Source organism: Haliotis asinina, chromosome 13 (assembly GCF_037392515.1).
Source record: "Haliotis asinina isolate JCU_RB_2024 chromosome 13, JCU_Hal_asi_v2, whole genome shotgun sequence".
NCBI classification, from domain to species: Eukaryota; Metazoa; Mollusca; class Gastropoda; order Lepetellida; family Haliotidae; genus Haliotis; species Haliotis asinina.
In genome coordinates this window covers 48,758,627-48,776,724 of record NC_090292.1, presented here as the reverse complement: position 1 = coordinate 48,776,724, position 18,098 = coordinate 48,758,627, and the positions used below count along the sequence as shown (strand labels likewise).

Below are 18,098 nucleotides of genomic sequence, written 5' to 3'. Positions count from 1 at the left end.
CTGACTCTGACCTGCCAGACTCAGAGTACGACTATATGACATGCATGGAAGATACTGTAGTGTAACATATTTACAGTTAATGTTACACCAATGTAATACTGTTGGACGTATGACGTCCTAATGAATTACAGTTATGATGACAAAATGCTAATACCTTTGTCACAATGATATTAGATCGTGGTTGACTTCCGGAAAGCTGAGAGTCATTACACTGTCGACAGTTTCCATCAATTTATGTTGGAGGGTAATAAACAGTCAGAACACTATACCCGCTTCCGTGAAACAATATATCTCGCTCGTTTCATCATTAACTCGCTGTGGTATTACACGGAAGGTCGTTCAGTGATCCCTCTGTCACCTTACACAGTATCTATCTTGAACTGTGTTCAATATGACGTGTCAAAAATAACCGTTTAACTGCGATGTCGTCCGTGGCTGCTTGTGTGGATTCTTGATGGTACAAATTATAATGCCATTATACATAAGTTCACATTTGTCGTTGTGCTGATGGTAAACTTTTCAACATCACTTTCAAGTAAAACGGTTAAGATCTAAAGAGAGGCACGTCAATGAAACAGAACGTTAGTTAATTCATGTTAATTTAGGTCACCGACACAGTCGTTTTTCTGTCTGTTTCCTGCCTTAGATTTATCTTCGGTAACTATATATTTAGTTTGGTTTTTTCGTACTTTAACTATAGCAGTTCAGGGCAAAGTGTACTTTATTATACTACACTCTGTTTCCTCAGTCATCTGACCAACTGTTAAAATAATCATTTTATAGAATGGCTTAAGGATTATTCCAGAGACATTTCTACTGGAAACCATAATAGTTAAAATATTATTGCTTGAGGGTTTGGCATACTCATGAATATTATAGTTGCCAGTTCCTATAGTTAGATCAATACATTAACTCACTCACTAAATGAATACAGTGGTTTCGAGTCATTCAAGAATTTGACAGGCAACATGTATTTAAGATTTAGTAGATATTTCTGATGGTGAAACATTACTTTCATTTTCTTTCAAACCATGGTGACATAGTCAGGATATTTGCAAGCCATTTTTTTCTGGATACCTTGACACTTAATGTATTTTGCATAAAGTACGACACTTTAAAGTACGTACGGCTTTTTCACAAAGAATAAAGCTCTCCCTGCCTTTGTATATATTAGAATATGCACTATTAACAGGAGATCGGAAATGGACACCTTATTGACAAGTCTATTTTCTAAGCCGGGAGTGTCTTAAATTGATATCACTTAAAGTAATAAAAACAATTGTAAAAGATAAAAGTTAAATGCAGAAACAAATGAAAATCGACTACACTGACATATTCAGTAATAATAGACTTCTTGTTTCTCCGTCGAGACAAATTGATTCAGTGAGTTAGTCGTTGGGATGTGTAAATGGCAAATATGGGAGAGTGGTTCCATAATTGATTACTCATAAAACAAAACATGGCAGCTCAGGAATATCATTGCAGTTGATTAAACAGGTCTTAAGGTCTAAATCATTGCAGTCACAATGTATTATCACTTACGCCATTTTGCAAGACCAAATAAATCTAGATGAACGCATAGAAATCCTAGATGAAACAAATGCCATTGTATTTCAGTGGGAAAATAACATGGAATCAATGTGAAATGATAGCTGAAACTCAGTGGTGAAAGTAGTAGACTAGGGAGTGGGGGCACTCGACCTTGTGTGAGCATGGGCCGGCTGAGGAAGACATGTGGTAATTTTTGTTATTTCTACAAGAGATGCCTTTATCTTTATATATATTTAAGCCGCACTCGTTTGATGGACATGAAGGGTGTGATTGTCTCAGTCCAGACTAGTGCATATTTTATTGTGCTTATGACACAGTTGCACCGGCAGACCACAAATACAGTTACAGTATAATGACACCAACTCCACCTGTTGTTGATAATATATGTTTGGATTATTTCATCTACAATGGTTGGCTGTATATTTATTTCTATATCTGAGTTGCGATCGTTTGATGGGTCTTAAGCATTATCTGTTTTATTGATACTGGTTTCATTATGCTATCTCACAGAGACACCATGCCACAGTTGCACCAGATGGCCACTCACATATCATAATGACAACTAGTGGACCAATCTTACCTGTAGTGCTGAAGAGAGGCCGTGAAACATCACTTTCACGAACACCTGTTATCATCAATGTTTTAATAACACTTCATGGACATATTCTCAGGATATTGTCAAAATTGTACTGGCGAGAGATTTCATATTGATAAGGAAAGGATTTTTTTTTACTTTTTATTGTCTGTTTCAAACTTGATTCTTGTTTCATCAATATAGTTTCATAGATATTGTGATGCATGGTATGTTTTGTGTGAAGCTCTACTCTTTGTTGATGGGCCTTTTTCACGATGAATGGGACTCTAAATGCAGTTATTTATATTAAAAAGAACACTTGTAACAACAAGGACGATATGGTTTAAACGTATTTATTTCTAACAGCGTAACACGATTAGTGAATTTATAATATATCAATCATGAATGGACATGCATGCTATTAACAAACAAACAATAGCTAACAATTGTAACAATCAATAACATTGACTATACCTGCTTAGAACATTAGAGCAATTACTGTTGGAATGTAAAGCTTTTACGACTTACAACACAAATCTGCCTGACAATACAATGAAACAATGAATAGATTTTAATAATTCAATATTATCTTCTGTTGATCCATTAAAGTAGCCGTATAATATTGATTTGATGTCATATCCTTGAACATAGAAGTGCATTGTATTTCTTACATCAGTGTAATTAACGCATGATAAGAAATAGTGAATTATATCTTCGTAACAACAGCCACAAGAACAAGTGAGATTTGAGGATAAAAATCGTTCGAGCTTGAGGCGTGAATGGATCATCCGACAGAATCGTGATCCAGAGTTAAAGTGTAAGTAAATGTGACTATTATTATCTGACACATTGATATGTTTCTTAAAACTACCCAAAGTAGCTGTCTATGATCGATGGACAAAAGCTTCCACAATCTTAACGTATCTGGGATAAAATGACCTGGCATAACTTGAACTTATACAATCGATAGTTTGAAGCTTCAAACCGTCTCGGAAATTGTAGCTAGTAGTGTTAGATACCTTAGGAGGAACAATATTACTCAAATATATTAAACCATTAACCATTTGATAAAATAATGTTAGTTCTTGGATACGTCTACGAGTACATAGTGACTCGTACCGTAAACAGCACCACAAATAGTTCTGAGTGCGTCAAGGGTTTTCCAGTATTAGAGCTTGCTGGTCGGTACACTTGTCCTAAATGTAAGCACAATGCTTGAAAATAGGCAAAATACGTTGTTAGTTACCATGGGTGCAACAGTTTACCATGGGTGCAACCGTTTTAGTGATACAGTTAACATGATAAGTCCAAGAACAATTGTGCTGTAAAGTAAGTCCCAAATGTGTATTGCTATTGACGTCGTTGATAACACTACCTTTCATTGTTAAAGTTCCTTTTGGACTGAGATGTACTTTACGAAAAAAATGAATAGAATCTGTTTATTAGGTGAGTGAGTGAGTTTAGTTTTACGCCGTACCCAGCAATATTCCAGCTATTTGGCGGCGGTCTGCACATAATCGAGTCTGGACCAGACAATCCAGTGATCAACAACATGATCTGCACAACTGGGGACCGATGAAGTGTCAACCAAGTCAGCGAGGCTGACCATCCGATCCCTTTAGTTGCTTCTTGCAAGAAGCATAGCCACCTCTTATGGCAAGCATGGGTTGCTGAAGGCCTATTCTACCCTTCTATGTCTATTGTCTGGATAACAAGCTATTTCCGATATCATAACGTCTAAAGTTTTATGTAACACCTTTTGTCAAACCTTGTCAAACGCCTTGATTATGTCAACGTCACATAATACAGCCCTAATTTTCTTACCACTACCTATTGCCCCTGATATAAAGTCATACAGGTACGTTTATTGATTTAACGTTGACTCGCCTGGAGTAAAACTGGATTGTAAATTTGTAAGAATTTCATTATCTCTAAAATAATTAAATACATGTTTAAAGATGCAATTTTCGAAAATCTTTGCTACACAGCTTGTTAGTGCAACAGGTCGATGGTTAGAGCATTCATTTATATTGCCTTTTCGTGTGTGGGAACAACTGTTGCCTCCTTCCAGATATCAGGAAATACTGTATTCCTTAATGATGAATTAAAAACTTCAGATAGAGGAACTGCTAACTGTCTTGCATTCATTTTCAGAAATTTACTACCAACATCATCTGGGCTTGTTGCTTTAGTGGTGTTAACAATTGGAATTGATCAATTTTATAACTTGTGTCTCTGAAAATATCAAAATTAAAGTCACAAACAACAATATTGTCCAAATTAAGGTCAACAGTGTGTGTGTGTGTGTGCGTGTGTTTGCGCGTGTGTGTGTGTGAGGAGAGAGAGAGAGAGAGAGAGAGAGTGTGTGTGTGTGTGTGTGTGTGTTATGGATATTTGATCTTCTTGTCAAAATAATCCTCTGGGGTATCAGAAAATCTCACATTGTTTATGTGCGATTAGTCATAATGCCCAATGTATCGACATCAAAGTAGCATTTGCATCTTAAAGTTTCAACTTATGGATACTTTATCTGCACTTGTTTGATGACTGTGAAGTCAATGTACAGGGAGACAGCCTCCTCGAGAGGTAACCTCCTGGAAACTGTGAACGTACTGCTGCCATCAGATATCTGAAATAGACGAACCGATTAAGTTTCATTATAATTAATTTATAAAGTGCTTTGGTAACTGCAAAATGAGACAATGCGGTGGACGCGGTGGACCAGCTGGCTAAAGCACCAGTCTAGTGATTCAGCAAGGTTGGAGTATCAGGATCGAGCCCACCTGTGACCGAGTGTGAAAACCTTGGGGTCAGCTGTGTGAGAGCCATATAATTGTAGCAGGAAGGGCTGCATTCTCCCCAAAATGCTGGGGTTGATAATACGAAGTGACGTTGCTATTGACATCAAATGATCGAAGGAAACAAATACCAGCGTCTTGAGCAAGCACTAGTTGCATACCTATGTGATGTATATAAATATCCTACGAAAATAAAGCCTTCCCTCTTTACAAGGAAGACCTGGGTTCGTTTCTAGTGACTCAAGCTGTTGCTAGACGACTAGACAGCAGCCTGAAAGTAATATTAATAATATGTGCAAACTCCACTCACGAGGTGAATGCTCACAGCGCTAACAGTCTCAGGAGTTAAGCTACCGGTCACCCATCCGAGCACTGTACCCCGCCCATCGTTGCTTAACTTCACCTGATTGTGATTATACACAGGACAACACGCCACCAAAAAACACCACTTACTTTCCCCATCATCGCGATCGCTATCATCAGAGGGCTATTGAACAATCGTAATAGGAATAGTAATAGACCATTTACATGACGTTCATATTACCTCCTCACGGCTATACATACATTACTATTTATTTTACCTCACACATAAATGTCGCTGTCTGATTGGCTGAGCGCTCTTCTATTTTTCTCACCCTGTGTAGAAGCGAGGTGTATTGAAATATACCCGCTGCCAATAACACCTCATTCGGTACTTCATGGTAGTTACTTTTTATGTCTCGAATAACATTAAATCACGTTTTTTTTTGTTTTTTTTGTTTTTTCTTGTGTGTGTGTGTGTGTCGTCTACAAAATCTAGCGATGGCCCCCAAAACTTTTGAAGCGCTTTCCAATAATAAGTTTTGACAAAACGTTTAAATGTCGGTCCTGTGAATATGAAGAAGGGGAATTACATCACAGCGACATTCCTAAGACAATACATACGGGAAAAAACAGCAAGATGCAAGATTCGAATAGTTTGATTCACACAGGTTGGCTGCAGTGTACGATCCGATATCCATGCTTCAAACAGTTCAAAATTAACATTGACGTGTTCATTAAGCCAAATACGTTGGTGAAATGGTCCCTCGGGGATCATGGGTTGAGGTACCCTCGAGGTTTCCCTTCGGGCTCAGGGAACATAAACAAACATCGAGGGTACATCAACCCATGTTCCCCTCGTGACCAGTGAACAACTTATAATGTTCAAGACTCAGCCCCCATACACCCACACATTCACTCAATCTATAAATACACCCAATCAGCTTGCTGTCACAGCTTAATCCCCGTGTTCAGTGGCTTCATCACCATTCTCATTTATTTGATTTTCCTTGTCACCCACTGGCCCCTCCCAAATATGTGCCACTTGTTACCCAAATATATGTTCTTGTTAATGCTAATCTGCTGTTTGTTAAAACATACTATGTATATATACCTCTCATTTTCAGATTCTGTGCAATAAATAAAAAGTTCCCATCCATAAAGTTCTATGACTAAGATCTCTTATGGATGAATCTTCTTATATACAACTTCTAAATGCCGCTAAATTGGATCATAGAGTTGTATGCTTCTGGGTTCACAGTGTAAAGGTTCTTAGGTTCAACACTATGACCTAGATTCAATCCTCATCATTAACTAAATTCCTAAGAATATTACAGCGGACCTCCTGCACGATGGCCGGACAAAAGCCCCAAAGAACGGAGGCCTCACAAACAAATGTCTCTTGAACAAAAAGCTGTTTTGGACACAAGCATCACTAAGGCTTCAGACATCTTAGACAAAGGCCTCAGATAATATATACGACAGTACTTCAAATGTTTACTTTCACAGACTAAAGCCCGTCGGACAATACCCTTTTGGACAAAAGCATCAGACATCTAAGACAAAAGTCCCAGACAATATATACGACAGTACTTCAAATTTAACAAGATTTACTTTCATCTTAATATAAAAATTCAACAGGGCATTTAAACATATTTTCTGAGCAGCACTACTTGTCACATCAAACCACAAACAAATCAGCACAGCCCTATCAAATCTCAGAATATTTTGTTAATACAGCACTTGTCACATCTTATCCCAATCTTACAGTTTGTCATGCTCAAGAAGCTCTGGAATAGGTTTTACATTTTCTTTTAAGTCCATACACAGGTTTTGCAGCCTCTTTGCTTGTTTGTCTCTTGGGCCATTTTTGATCGTTTGACTATTTACCAAATACTGTTGAGTTTACAGCCTTAACATTGATCAGATTCTTTTTAACACTGAACACTTAATTGAACGAAACTATGAGAAGACGGCGTTAACACTAACAATATAACTATATTATTGAGTCATTTCACCTTAAGATCACTTTGAAAAAAACTATATATAAGTGTCTAAATTAATAACCAATTCCTCAAGACCAATCTGCACATCAAGCCCCCCTTCCTACTTAGACCATCTTAAGAAAACATAATATGGGGCTTCTGTCTCATATGCTTTTGTTTGCTATGGGGCTTTTTGTCTCTGTGGCTTTTGTCTGAGGGGCGTCTGTCCTGTGGGACGTTCGTACAGGCCACCTCCTGTACGTATGTATTTTCACAATTCCTTTCAAAACCTACCACAAACTGAGACTCTGTCATCTTGATGGAGAGGACTGACTTCGTGTTTGGTGTGAGTACAGGGCGCGAAGACTCCACAGTAGATCCCCATGTGAGCGACGCTCCAGCAGTGTTGTAGACCAGGGCATAGGGCGACCACCGAACAGCGAGGTAAAACACCACTTTGTCGTCATCCTTTCCCAGCAGCCATATTGTAGAGCTGAAGAAGATGATTGTATTCACCAGATATCGTACCTTAACACAAGGTACAACAAGGTGTCGTTGGTTATTGGTTTTTAGTTGGAAATCGATAGGCATCCAGTGACTGATATCATGACCATGGGTATATGCAACCGAGATATATTAATAGTCATCAGCCAAATCAGCTAGCCTGATCCTGATCCTGTTTGTCACCTCTAAATTAAGCTTGGTTGCTGTCGAAGTTTGGCGCCTGACCTGAATTGGATGACAATTAAATATAATTTATTCAAACAACACAAAATGCTGATTATTGTACACTTCTTAAATACATACATGTCGACTCCATTTGCGGTTGCTTCCACGATAATCTCCGCACCACTAGACAGGGGAGCAGGGAGAGTTCTCCTTAAAGGTCGCACCTGTAGTAAAGAAGACAATAAGCAGGTGTGTGTTACATAACAACCTGAACAAGGAGAGGCTTCCTGAATACTCGCATCTATGGTAAAGAAAACAGTGAGCAGGTGTGTGTTACATAACAACTAGGCAGGTGAGCGGGGAGAGAATACTCGGAACCTGTGGTAAAGAAGACAGTAAGCAGGTATGTGTAACGTAACAACTTGACAGGGGAGCAGGGAGAGGCCTCCTGAATACTCGCAACTGTGGTAAAGAAGCCGGTGAGCAGGTGTGTGTAACATAACAACTAGACAGGGGAGCAGGGAGAGGTCTACTGAAAGCTCACACCTGTGGTACAGAGGACAGTGAGGAGGCACGGGGTACATAGCAACCATACAGGTGATGAGGCACTGAATTATCACACTTGTTTAAAGACCTTGTGTGAACAGTATGCAGTCGGCACCCCGTCCATTTTGAATTCCTGACTGGGGTTGGCCAGGACATTGCTTACGAAAAATAACCAAACAACTGAAATGTTTCAATTTTACCTCTTATTTTTTTTATCACCGATTTCTGAAGACCAATTAGAACTCTGATCTTCATTTGCCGCATTAATAGTAAGACATGAAGATATGTGTGTGAGGAATGTTATGCATAGAAATGTGTTTCTAGACATATGACGAAGTTAGTTCAGAGGTTTAAAGCGAATTGAGTTAAATTATAAGTTCGTTTATCAGCCATCGGTGTATCTCTCAGAAAGTTCACACGTCAGACATGAAGTGGTCCATATATGAACATGTGTTTTGCCTACAAACAGTTGTCACTGTACCGGGTCAATCCACAGGGTCTGCATGCAACGTCCTACGTCTAACTGTACTTTGTCATGGAAACATTTGCCTGACGGGGTCGGTAGGTAGGAGAATCCGTTGGAGCAGGTGACATCCACGTGGGTCTGGTTCGTCAATACCGTGAGTGCATTCAGGACCCGGAAGTCGCTGCAGGCAACTAAACACAACACAGATTCCACATCAGACTCATCATGGATGAACTGTTGACAATTCCGACCTGCCAATACGGAATATCATGCTACTTTTCTGCTTTTACTTTTCTGCTTTTACTAAGCTACACCACATGGTTATCGGGCAGGTATGTTATCAACAGTCAATGCCCTCTTATACAATGACTTAAAACAGCAGTAGTAAATCCTGTTTTTCTGTACAGTGAGATCTTGTACAGACTGATTTCCGTTACTACCATTAACTTATAGCTTAACGTTCAAGTTGGAATCTATAGGACATTATTTCTGGTTTGGAATGAAAGGGCATTTCTAATGCTGTGTCATTCCACAAGACGACCAGGCCATTAAGCAAGCCTGAAAGAACAGTTATGTCCTTTCTGGGAAATATTTAATATTTCATACAGGCCTCCCTGTTATCTAAAACTGGCGCACACATGATGCTTACCGACATAGCAGCATTGACTTCAGCAACGATATTCCTCTTGGGCACACGATACGCAACTCCAAGTGAATCACAGCGCCATAGAAGACTTCGCCAAACAAGTTATATAACTTCGCTTCAGTTATACATAGTAGATTCATTTATTCAAATATATACCGATGAAGCAGTATACCTTCTTGGAGCATAAGCAATCAAAAGTAAATCCATATCAAAATCATATACAACAATCATTATTGACTACAAATTTTGTCCTGTGAGGCGTTCATTTAGACAGAGTGCCTGAGTGAGTAAGTCAGAAGTTAACATCGCATCGAGTCCCCATGGTCCCTAGTGTGGTGATCTATCTTCAGCTATAGCCCGTGTTTTATAACATGGTCTTCTCATAGTTCAGTTAAGTGCTCGGTGTTAAAAGTATCTGTTCAATGTGAAGACTGTAAACTCAACAGTATCTGGAAAAAAGTCGAACGACCAGAGATAATCCGTGACCAAAAAGCAAAGAGGCTGCAAAGCCTGTGTATGGACCTGAAAGATAATGTAAAAACTGTTCCAGAGTTTCTTGAGAATGTAGGACACACTGTAAAATTTTTTTTTGTTATTTCCTTGCAAATGCTATGTTGCATTTTCACATTAAGATGATATAAATCTTGTTAAATTTGAATTGTTTTCGTATATATTATCTGGGGCTTTTGTCTGAGATGTCTGAGGCTTTTGTGTAAAGAGCTTTTGTACGACGGCCTCTTGTCTGTGGGGCTTCCGTCCTGTGCGGCGTTCATCAGGCTATCCTGCGTGCTTCCCAGGAGGATTTACGCCATCACTTAGCGCACAAGTGCCTGTATGCAAGCTTAATCGATATTAGATTAAGCAATCAAGTGACTAACTGATGTGATGTGTTTCATTAAGTGGACTTACATGTCACTGTCAGGGGAAACAGAATATTCTACAACCCTCCACAGATGCAGAAAACATTTTAGACCGATCTGGTTGCCTTTTCCAAGGCATTTTACCTGGCCAATGTTGCAGTGAGTAATCCTGCCTCAATCCCTGTTATAGTCACTGTGTTCATACTGTACCAAGGTTTTTGGTTCAGTCTAGGAACTTTTAGAACCTCTCCAGTAGACAGCCTATATGTAGAGGCTAATGAACTTCTCCTTGAACAAACCCATATTCAACTCACTGCATCACTAACCTACGTTCAATCAGACAAATCAGACAGACATTTGTGTTTTCAACCATCTCCTCTGAAATATTGTTTCCTAGACTGCCAAGCCTGGCTCTCCAGTGGAATCAACATAATATGTGAAGCATTGAAATAATAAAATCGATTTGACACTATGCCTATTGTGTTTCGAATTGGATAATCAATTCCAATATTTCTACCGTAAGCGATGCAGACTCTTACTCTTTTATGAACCGAAAAAGTTCCTGATGAATAGATGTGTGTTTTAATAGAAGAATTTCCGAGACAAGTAATTGATAGCTCACTACTGTTAAAACAGACTTAAATCATCCATACACCTTCAGTTTGTCACGGTTGATTTGAACTGGTTGACAAGTAATATTGATGAATGGAACTCTGGAGGAATGAAAAACAATTAACGGGTGAGAGTTATGCAATATTTAGAGCCATCAGCATTTTAATTATAGGTAATATACTTAAATTTGATCAGTTTATATAAGGCAGCACACTTCATGTCCCTTCATTTCTGCTTAAGGATTTCTGGGTGCTGTGAGTTCTTGAATTTTGGTGCGAGATGGTGTCATACACAGCCCTGTGTTCAGCCCCAATATGTAAAGTCCGAAAGTTACAACCGCGAAAACCAAGTAATCCTCTATCATACGATGTTTTATACAACCGCGAGAAGACAGTAATCCTCTACCATAAGATGTTTTATACAATCGCAAGAACCAAGTAATCCCCTACCTTAAGATGTTTTATACAACCGCGAGAACCAAGTAATCCTCTACCATAAGATGTTTTATACAACCACGAGATCGAAATAATCCTCTGCCATAAGATGTTTTATACGACTGCAATAACCAAGTAATCCCGTAACCATAAGATGTTATATACAACTGCGAGAACCAAGTAATCCTCTACCATAAGATGCTTTATACAACCACGAGAACACAGTAATCCTCTACCATAAGATGTTTTATACAACTGCGAGAACCAAGTAGTCCCCTACCATAAGATGTTTCATACAGCCGTGAGAACCAAGTAATCCTCTACCATAAGATGTTTTATACAACCGCGAGAACCAAGTAATCACCACATTCCTGTGAGTGATTGTTTGAGTTAATAAGGCTAAACACCCTTCAGCAAGTTTGCAGCTGTTGAAGACTTTATTTACACTGAATTATACCTATTTAGATATACAATAGAGCATCTGGTTCCACGCTTAGAGTTTCATTTATCCAACACAAGGGATCAATATTTCCAATCATCACCAATGAAGGTTTATTCAACAGCATTGGTTCACATTTAATCACTGCTTATTTAAAGGAAACCGTATTAATCAACATATCTTAATCTGACTAGTTAATTAGATAATGAATTAATTAAACTAATTTAGCAAGTTTGGATATAAGTATTTGTCTAACATTGTTCATGGCCGTGCCATTGATAGGGATTGAAGAAGAAAAGGGTTTTCTTCGAATATAGACCATATGACCCATCGTACTGTGTACTAATGTTTGATACTACACCAACTCCTCACATGAATATCACAGAATACACAACACATGTGATTAAATGGTGAATTACGCTTAGAGTTTCTATTTTACACAGGTATATTTGATCTTGGCAGTGACATTTTTTGTGGATTCAGTTGCTCGACATCATGAACAGATAACACTGAAACAAAGAAACAAACATTTGTGTTATCATCCATTAAAATCATTCTCGCAAGCCCAAAACTTAGTTTTGTTGTTCCTCATTAAGACCATTCACGTAATTTCTAAGTGTATGGGCAGGTCCAAAGTATGAAACAGATAACAGACACTGGACATGAACTTTGTTATTGGCTGTAGGGATTAAGGGCTGTAGGGTTTGGAGAGGTTACTATTTGGATGACCTGTGAAAGTCTGGGGTAGAATAGGCCTTCGGCAAACCATGCTTGCTGTTAAAGGCGACTCAGTTTATCGTAACAGGCGACAATCGGGATCGGGTGGTCGGACTCACTGACTCAGTTGGCACATGTCATAGGTTCCCAGTCGCGTAGATCGATTTTCATGCTGTTGTTCACTGGATTGTCTAGTCGAGACTCGATTATTTACAGACCGTCGCCATAAGGCGGGAATATTGCTGAGCGCGGCGAAAGACTAACCTCACTCACGTTTGGCATGATGGACGGACCGAGGGCAATGCTATATCTATAACTTTGTGTTACAGGCGTGTTTTGGGGTAAAGAAAGCCAAAATGTGAAAGCTGTTTACTTAGGCCATGATGAAAACAACCCACATGACCATTGATGTTAAAATACCTTGGAGAATAAAATGATTTTCTTGGATACTGTCGAATATAGTGAGTGAGTGAGTTAATATTTAACGTCAAATCGGCAATATCGCAGCCATATCGTGACGAGAACATTCAACAATGAAAAAGAGCATATATACATTATAAAAACCTGTCAACGAAGGACAGTAAAACAACTAGAATATCACAATTTCAATTGAAACTAGCATGGAAAGTTAAAGCTAATAGCACTATTTAGACAATGCAAAATAAAAACAGACTATAGATCGCCATCAACAGAAGGTAGATCACCATACTAGGAACCATCTGTCGAATATAGATTATGATATCAAGTATTTCTATACATGTATATTACACATTTATCCTATATTCTTTGATGTTAAGTGACCCCAAATATTAGATTTCCGATACGGTAGAAATGAGGTTACTTTTGACAGAAACATTGCAATAGCTTAGCATATTACATTTCAGTTCCGTTAATATTCAACAAATTGAGGTGGAAATTATTTTCACATTTTGCGTCAGGTGTTTACACACTGCGTTAAAGACATTGTTCAGATCTTCTAGCTGTTGCTGTCATATTAACTTCGAATCTTGTTTTCACGTTGTGCTCACTGTAGATACCGCCATCTTTTACTCTTTAATAGTCTGATCTTCAGGCACCATGACCAGCTTCAGTCCTGCTTCACTGCATTTTTCCAACACAAGGGATCAATAATTCCAATCATCACCAATGAAGGTTTATTCAACAGTATTGGTTCACATTTAATCACTGCTTATTTAAAGGAAACCGAATTAATCGACATATCTTAATCTGACTGGTTAATTAGATAATGAATTAATTAAACTAATTTACCAAGTTTGGATACAAGTATTTGTTTAAAATTGTTCATGGCCGTGTGATTGATAATAATTGAAGGAGGAAAGGGGTTTTCTTCTTATATAGGCCATAGGACCCATCGTACAAGATGGTACATAGTCCAGGGGTTCGGTTTTGTTTTTAGGGTGTTTTTTTTTTTTTTTTTTAAAAAAAAAAAAGAAAGTCCAAGGACAAGTAACTTGTCCTGACTGATTTTCCTCTCGTCCTGTCGTGTATGACATAATCATGATGGGGAAATTACACAAGAATAAATCATCATGGTATTTGATGATAATGTCTTCTCGACTATGAATTGGAAAGTGGTAAATAGCCAAGAAAGATAACCCTATTTCATTATCGGTGCGAAATCTGATGGCTACATCTTGATCAATGTGTCCAATGAAAAATATTTTTCACATGTCAGCAGAGATTTATAGAAAAACAGCGAAGGAACATCTAGGGAAATATGCAAAGAGAAGTTGTTAGGTCTTTCAGTAAACATACATAAAAACAATTTTGTGTCACCTATATCTTGTGAAATCCAAACAATACCATAGCCAACCTACAATACAAAATGACTGACATGCCGTGGCCATGTTGGACGTTTCCTTAATCCAACAGAAAATAACAACGTGATAACATTGATATGGATATCGACTTTGATGCATTTTAAATAATCATTTTGTCAGTATTCAATACATTTGACATTATAAACCTTGCTTAATGGTGCCCTTATTTCCTACTAGTCTTAAGCAAAAATTCGCGCAATTTTGACTTTCAATTTTCATACTTTTTCTCTCTTTAAAACAACTATATCTGTGCACCATATGTTAGAATTGTAACAACCCTTTTATCAAAAATATATAATCCATCTGAGAGTGACGTATCATATCGTCATATACATGTCAAGATCGACCACAGTGACCTATTTGCTTAATCAGATATTGTTTTACATGACCCAGTCCAAATCAATTTGGGAGTTATCATGAGTCAAAGATATGTATAAATAGTGACAGTTTCCATTCAAATGCCTTTATAGAACCATTTTCTTGTTTGGGCAAGGGTCCCTTCCATTTTATAAACAATTATTTTACTTTTATCAGTATTTTATGCATGTATGGCTCATTTATGGGAATACAAATGGAGGTTGTTAAAGTGACGCTGTAATATAACAACCGTATCAACACCAAAGTATTTGCAAATAAATGAAATAAACATATTTTCAAAATAAAAATCAACATATTTTCAGTGATAAATGTACCATCATCAAATTATTTTATAAGCTCATCAATATACAAAGAACATAATAAAGGACTAAGGACACAGCCTTGCCAAATCCCACAGGGAATCAAAATATTCAGTTAATTTCTTATGAAACAGTAACAGTGGCCTTGACATTAGTATACATACTCTTAATCAACTTGAAACAAAATACCATGGATCCCATTTTCAAATGAACGTACTTAAGCCTATTCATCATTGGAAAATCTACAAATGCGATATATATCTTCCCATTTCTACGTGTTACATACTTCTGAATGATTGTCTGGAGAATAAATATACTGTCCACAGTCAAATGGTCTGTTTAAGTCCACCCTGATATTCTCCACAGATCTCACCAAGTTCCAAATAGTAATCCAGTCTTCTGTTTGGAATCGAAACTAAAATGATGTTACATTTAGATGAGAGATCCCCTATAATTATTCGGGTGAGATCTACTACATTTATGTAGTGGGATAACAATGCCACTTGACCAGGTATCTGTCCAAGAGCCGGATAAGAGTATCTTACTGAACAGTAATACTAGATAAAGAATTAATATATGTTCAGATATTTATGAAAACTCCTAATCTTTAGTCACATGGCAGAATATCATCGTCATGAATACAATCAATACATTTGTAAACAATATGCTTATCAACATATGATTTTTCATCTTCTATAGAGGTGCCATCTTCTGTAAATGTTGGGTTTAACGAGTCCATGTGGATTGAGTTACACTTTCTTCCACTGCACGATTTCTGGTATTTTTTTTAAAGTCGTCAAAATGCTGAGCTGTCTCTGAAACGTGTTGCATCATGTATTGGTGGAGTAATGGAGCATTTGTAGCAATCTTGTTAAGTTTTACAAATGTTTTTGAAGTGGGGTCTCATGTTTTTGTGCGTTTTTGTAATCTATTCAGATTCTCAAATGTTGCTTTTCTTACCACATTAAGCAGTTTATACTTATCGTGTTTCAGAACCTCTGTTGATGAAACAATTCTTGTTGCCTTTTTAGCGTTGATGGTCTTGGAGTTTCTGCATTCCACATATGAATAGAGGAACAGAGATCACCTAACTGGGGATCAAAATTACTCTCATCAATGACCTCAGTTAATAATATTTTACCAACTTTTCAACACATGTAAACTGTTCAATACCTACCTCGTTGTTCTGTTTCTTTGACAAAGCAAACATTTATAGGAACTTTGATTAAGTAGTATGAATTATAAAACCAACATCAACAACCCCTAATCTGAATGATACTTGAGGAACCATGAGAAAAAAGGACAATTGTGCTTTTTTCTTTTCTGTCAAGGAAGGATTCAACTTGCATATTGCCATAGTTCCCTTCTATCTTTTCTGCCTTTAAATCCAGTACTGTTGTGTTTTTGTTTTTCTAAGAACAACCTTTCAAATATTAAATATACACATATATAGGTAAGGATATTTCACCAAGAGCACAAATGGTACTGAAGTCATGTACATTCTTCAAAAAGAGAAACGCAAAACCCAAATATCAATGTACATTTGGTGTTATTCAAGGACGTGTAGATCAGAGGAAAACAAAGAAATTTTGTGGAGCTGTGCGTTGCTATCTTGTCCATATTTCATGAGGATAACAGTCATCACAGGCGGTTTTGAAGTCAGTTCCGTGTATGACCATCCTTTTTTTATTTTGTGAAGAGTGTATTATGAACTTGTGTTATTATGCCCGATGACCTATGCTCATGATTTTAATCAGTGGATCCAAATTCAAATATTCACTGCCAGGAATATTAGAGCATCATGTTTATTAACAAGCCAAGATTATCGGTCACTAAACGAATGTCAGTGACTGACATAATGCGTAAGATATTTACCTGTATAATATTGCCAGCCCGCCTCTTGTTCACCCCCAGTGATGACGGAAGAATAGTACAATCTGCAACGTTGAAACGCTGGATTGTGCAGTACCATGTTGCACTGACGATCACCCAAACACCTCCCAAAACATGTGGCTTTGTCAGAACCATTGCGTTCAGTGATGAAGGTGTCATTAAAAAGTTGTCCATCCAAAGTTTCATGACGGTGAAATGTCAGATTGCCACATGTCTGTGAAGCCAAACTGTAAGTCATGGTGACGGTGAGAACAAGCTGGACAAATTCCCACACAGCCATCTTCGTGCAGTGCTGCGCGTTTCAAGGAATAGTTCCTTGTTGCTAGAGAACTGGAGAGTATATGTGTTAATTGGTGATATGACGCTAGTATTGACTACAGGCTGGGTTGTGTTAATTGTGGGTTGTGTGGGCACGTTAATTGGATGAGTTCCCCAACCGATCACTGACAAAGTGATTCTGTCGTTATCTTTAAGGAGCGGCTCTATGAATTACATATGAATTATTTATTATTACAAAACGCCATTCAGAAAGTGGTCAGCTATAACATATTAATATATGTTATATTTGGGATTACTCTTTCTTTAGTGAGAAACACTACTAGAATCAGTACATTGCAAGTATATATATTGCATTTGACCACTTTCTAAATGGCATTGTGTAATCATTGCTTTCAGTCTCGGGATAAATAAAGTCCACAGTCTAGGCTACCTCTGTCCCACATCGCTTTTGTGGAAGTCGCAGTGGCTGAACGGGTTATGACAGCTGATTTTCAATGCTGGTGATTAGGTGCCTAACTCGGTTGATGCGGTTCCGAATCCCGAATGGGATTCAACTCAAGAAAAAGTACTAGAATTCTCACTTTACTAAAAAAAACGTTTAATTTCAAGTGTAGCATAATGTTACATGGATTACACATTTTACATTAATCAATGAACGGAAGCCAGTTCGTCACAGAGTTTGGCATCAATGCCACGAAATTAGACTCGTTACAGTTTTGCTCACTGTAAAAGAATGGTTATATAGAAAATTTCTGGACAAAAAATATATCCAGATATATATCCAATGGTATTTGTTGTCATCACTGAGCAT

At 37.8% G+C, this 18,098-nt stretch overlaps 1 protein-coding gene across 1 annotated transcript; it reads right to left on the bottom strand.

Annotated features, from left to right (window-relative positions):
- Nucleotides 1-4,640: 4,640 nt before the first annotated feature.
- LOC137259628 (uncharacterized) lies at nt 4,641-17,288 on the bottom strand. The gene is made up of 5 exons (XM_067797241.1): nt 16,991-17,288; nt 8,905-9,080; nt 8,016-8,101; nt 7,503-7,701; nt 4,641-4,754 (listed from the first exon to the last, which is right to left on the bottom strand). The coding sequence occupies exons 1-5, from the start codon at nt 17,286-17,288 to the stop codon at nt 4,641-4,643; spliced, it is 873 nt and encodes a 290-aa protein (XP_067653342.1).
- Nucleotides 17,289-18,098: the final 810 nt, after the last annotated feature.

What these genes read in the sequence shown, in the direction of transcription:
- LOC137259628 (XM_067797241.1), bottom strand. Translation starts at nt 17,288, where the DNA reads ATGGCTGTGTGGGAATTTGTCCAGCTTGTTCTCACCGTCACCATGACT. An exon ending in GGGCTGGCAATATTATACAG is followed by an intron (nt 9,081 to 16,990) that starts GTAAATATCTTA and finishes TGTTGTGTTTAG; the next exon opens with TTGCCTGCAGCGACTTCCGG. An exon ending in TGACAGAGTCTCAGTTTGTG is followed by an intron (nt 4,755 to 7,502) that starts GTAGGTTTTGAA and finishes CGTCTATTTCAG; the next exon opens with ATATCTGATGGCAGCAGTAC.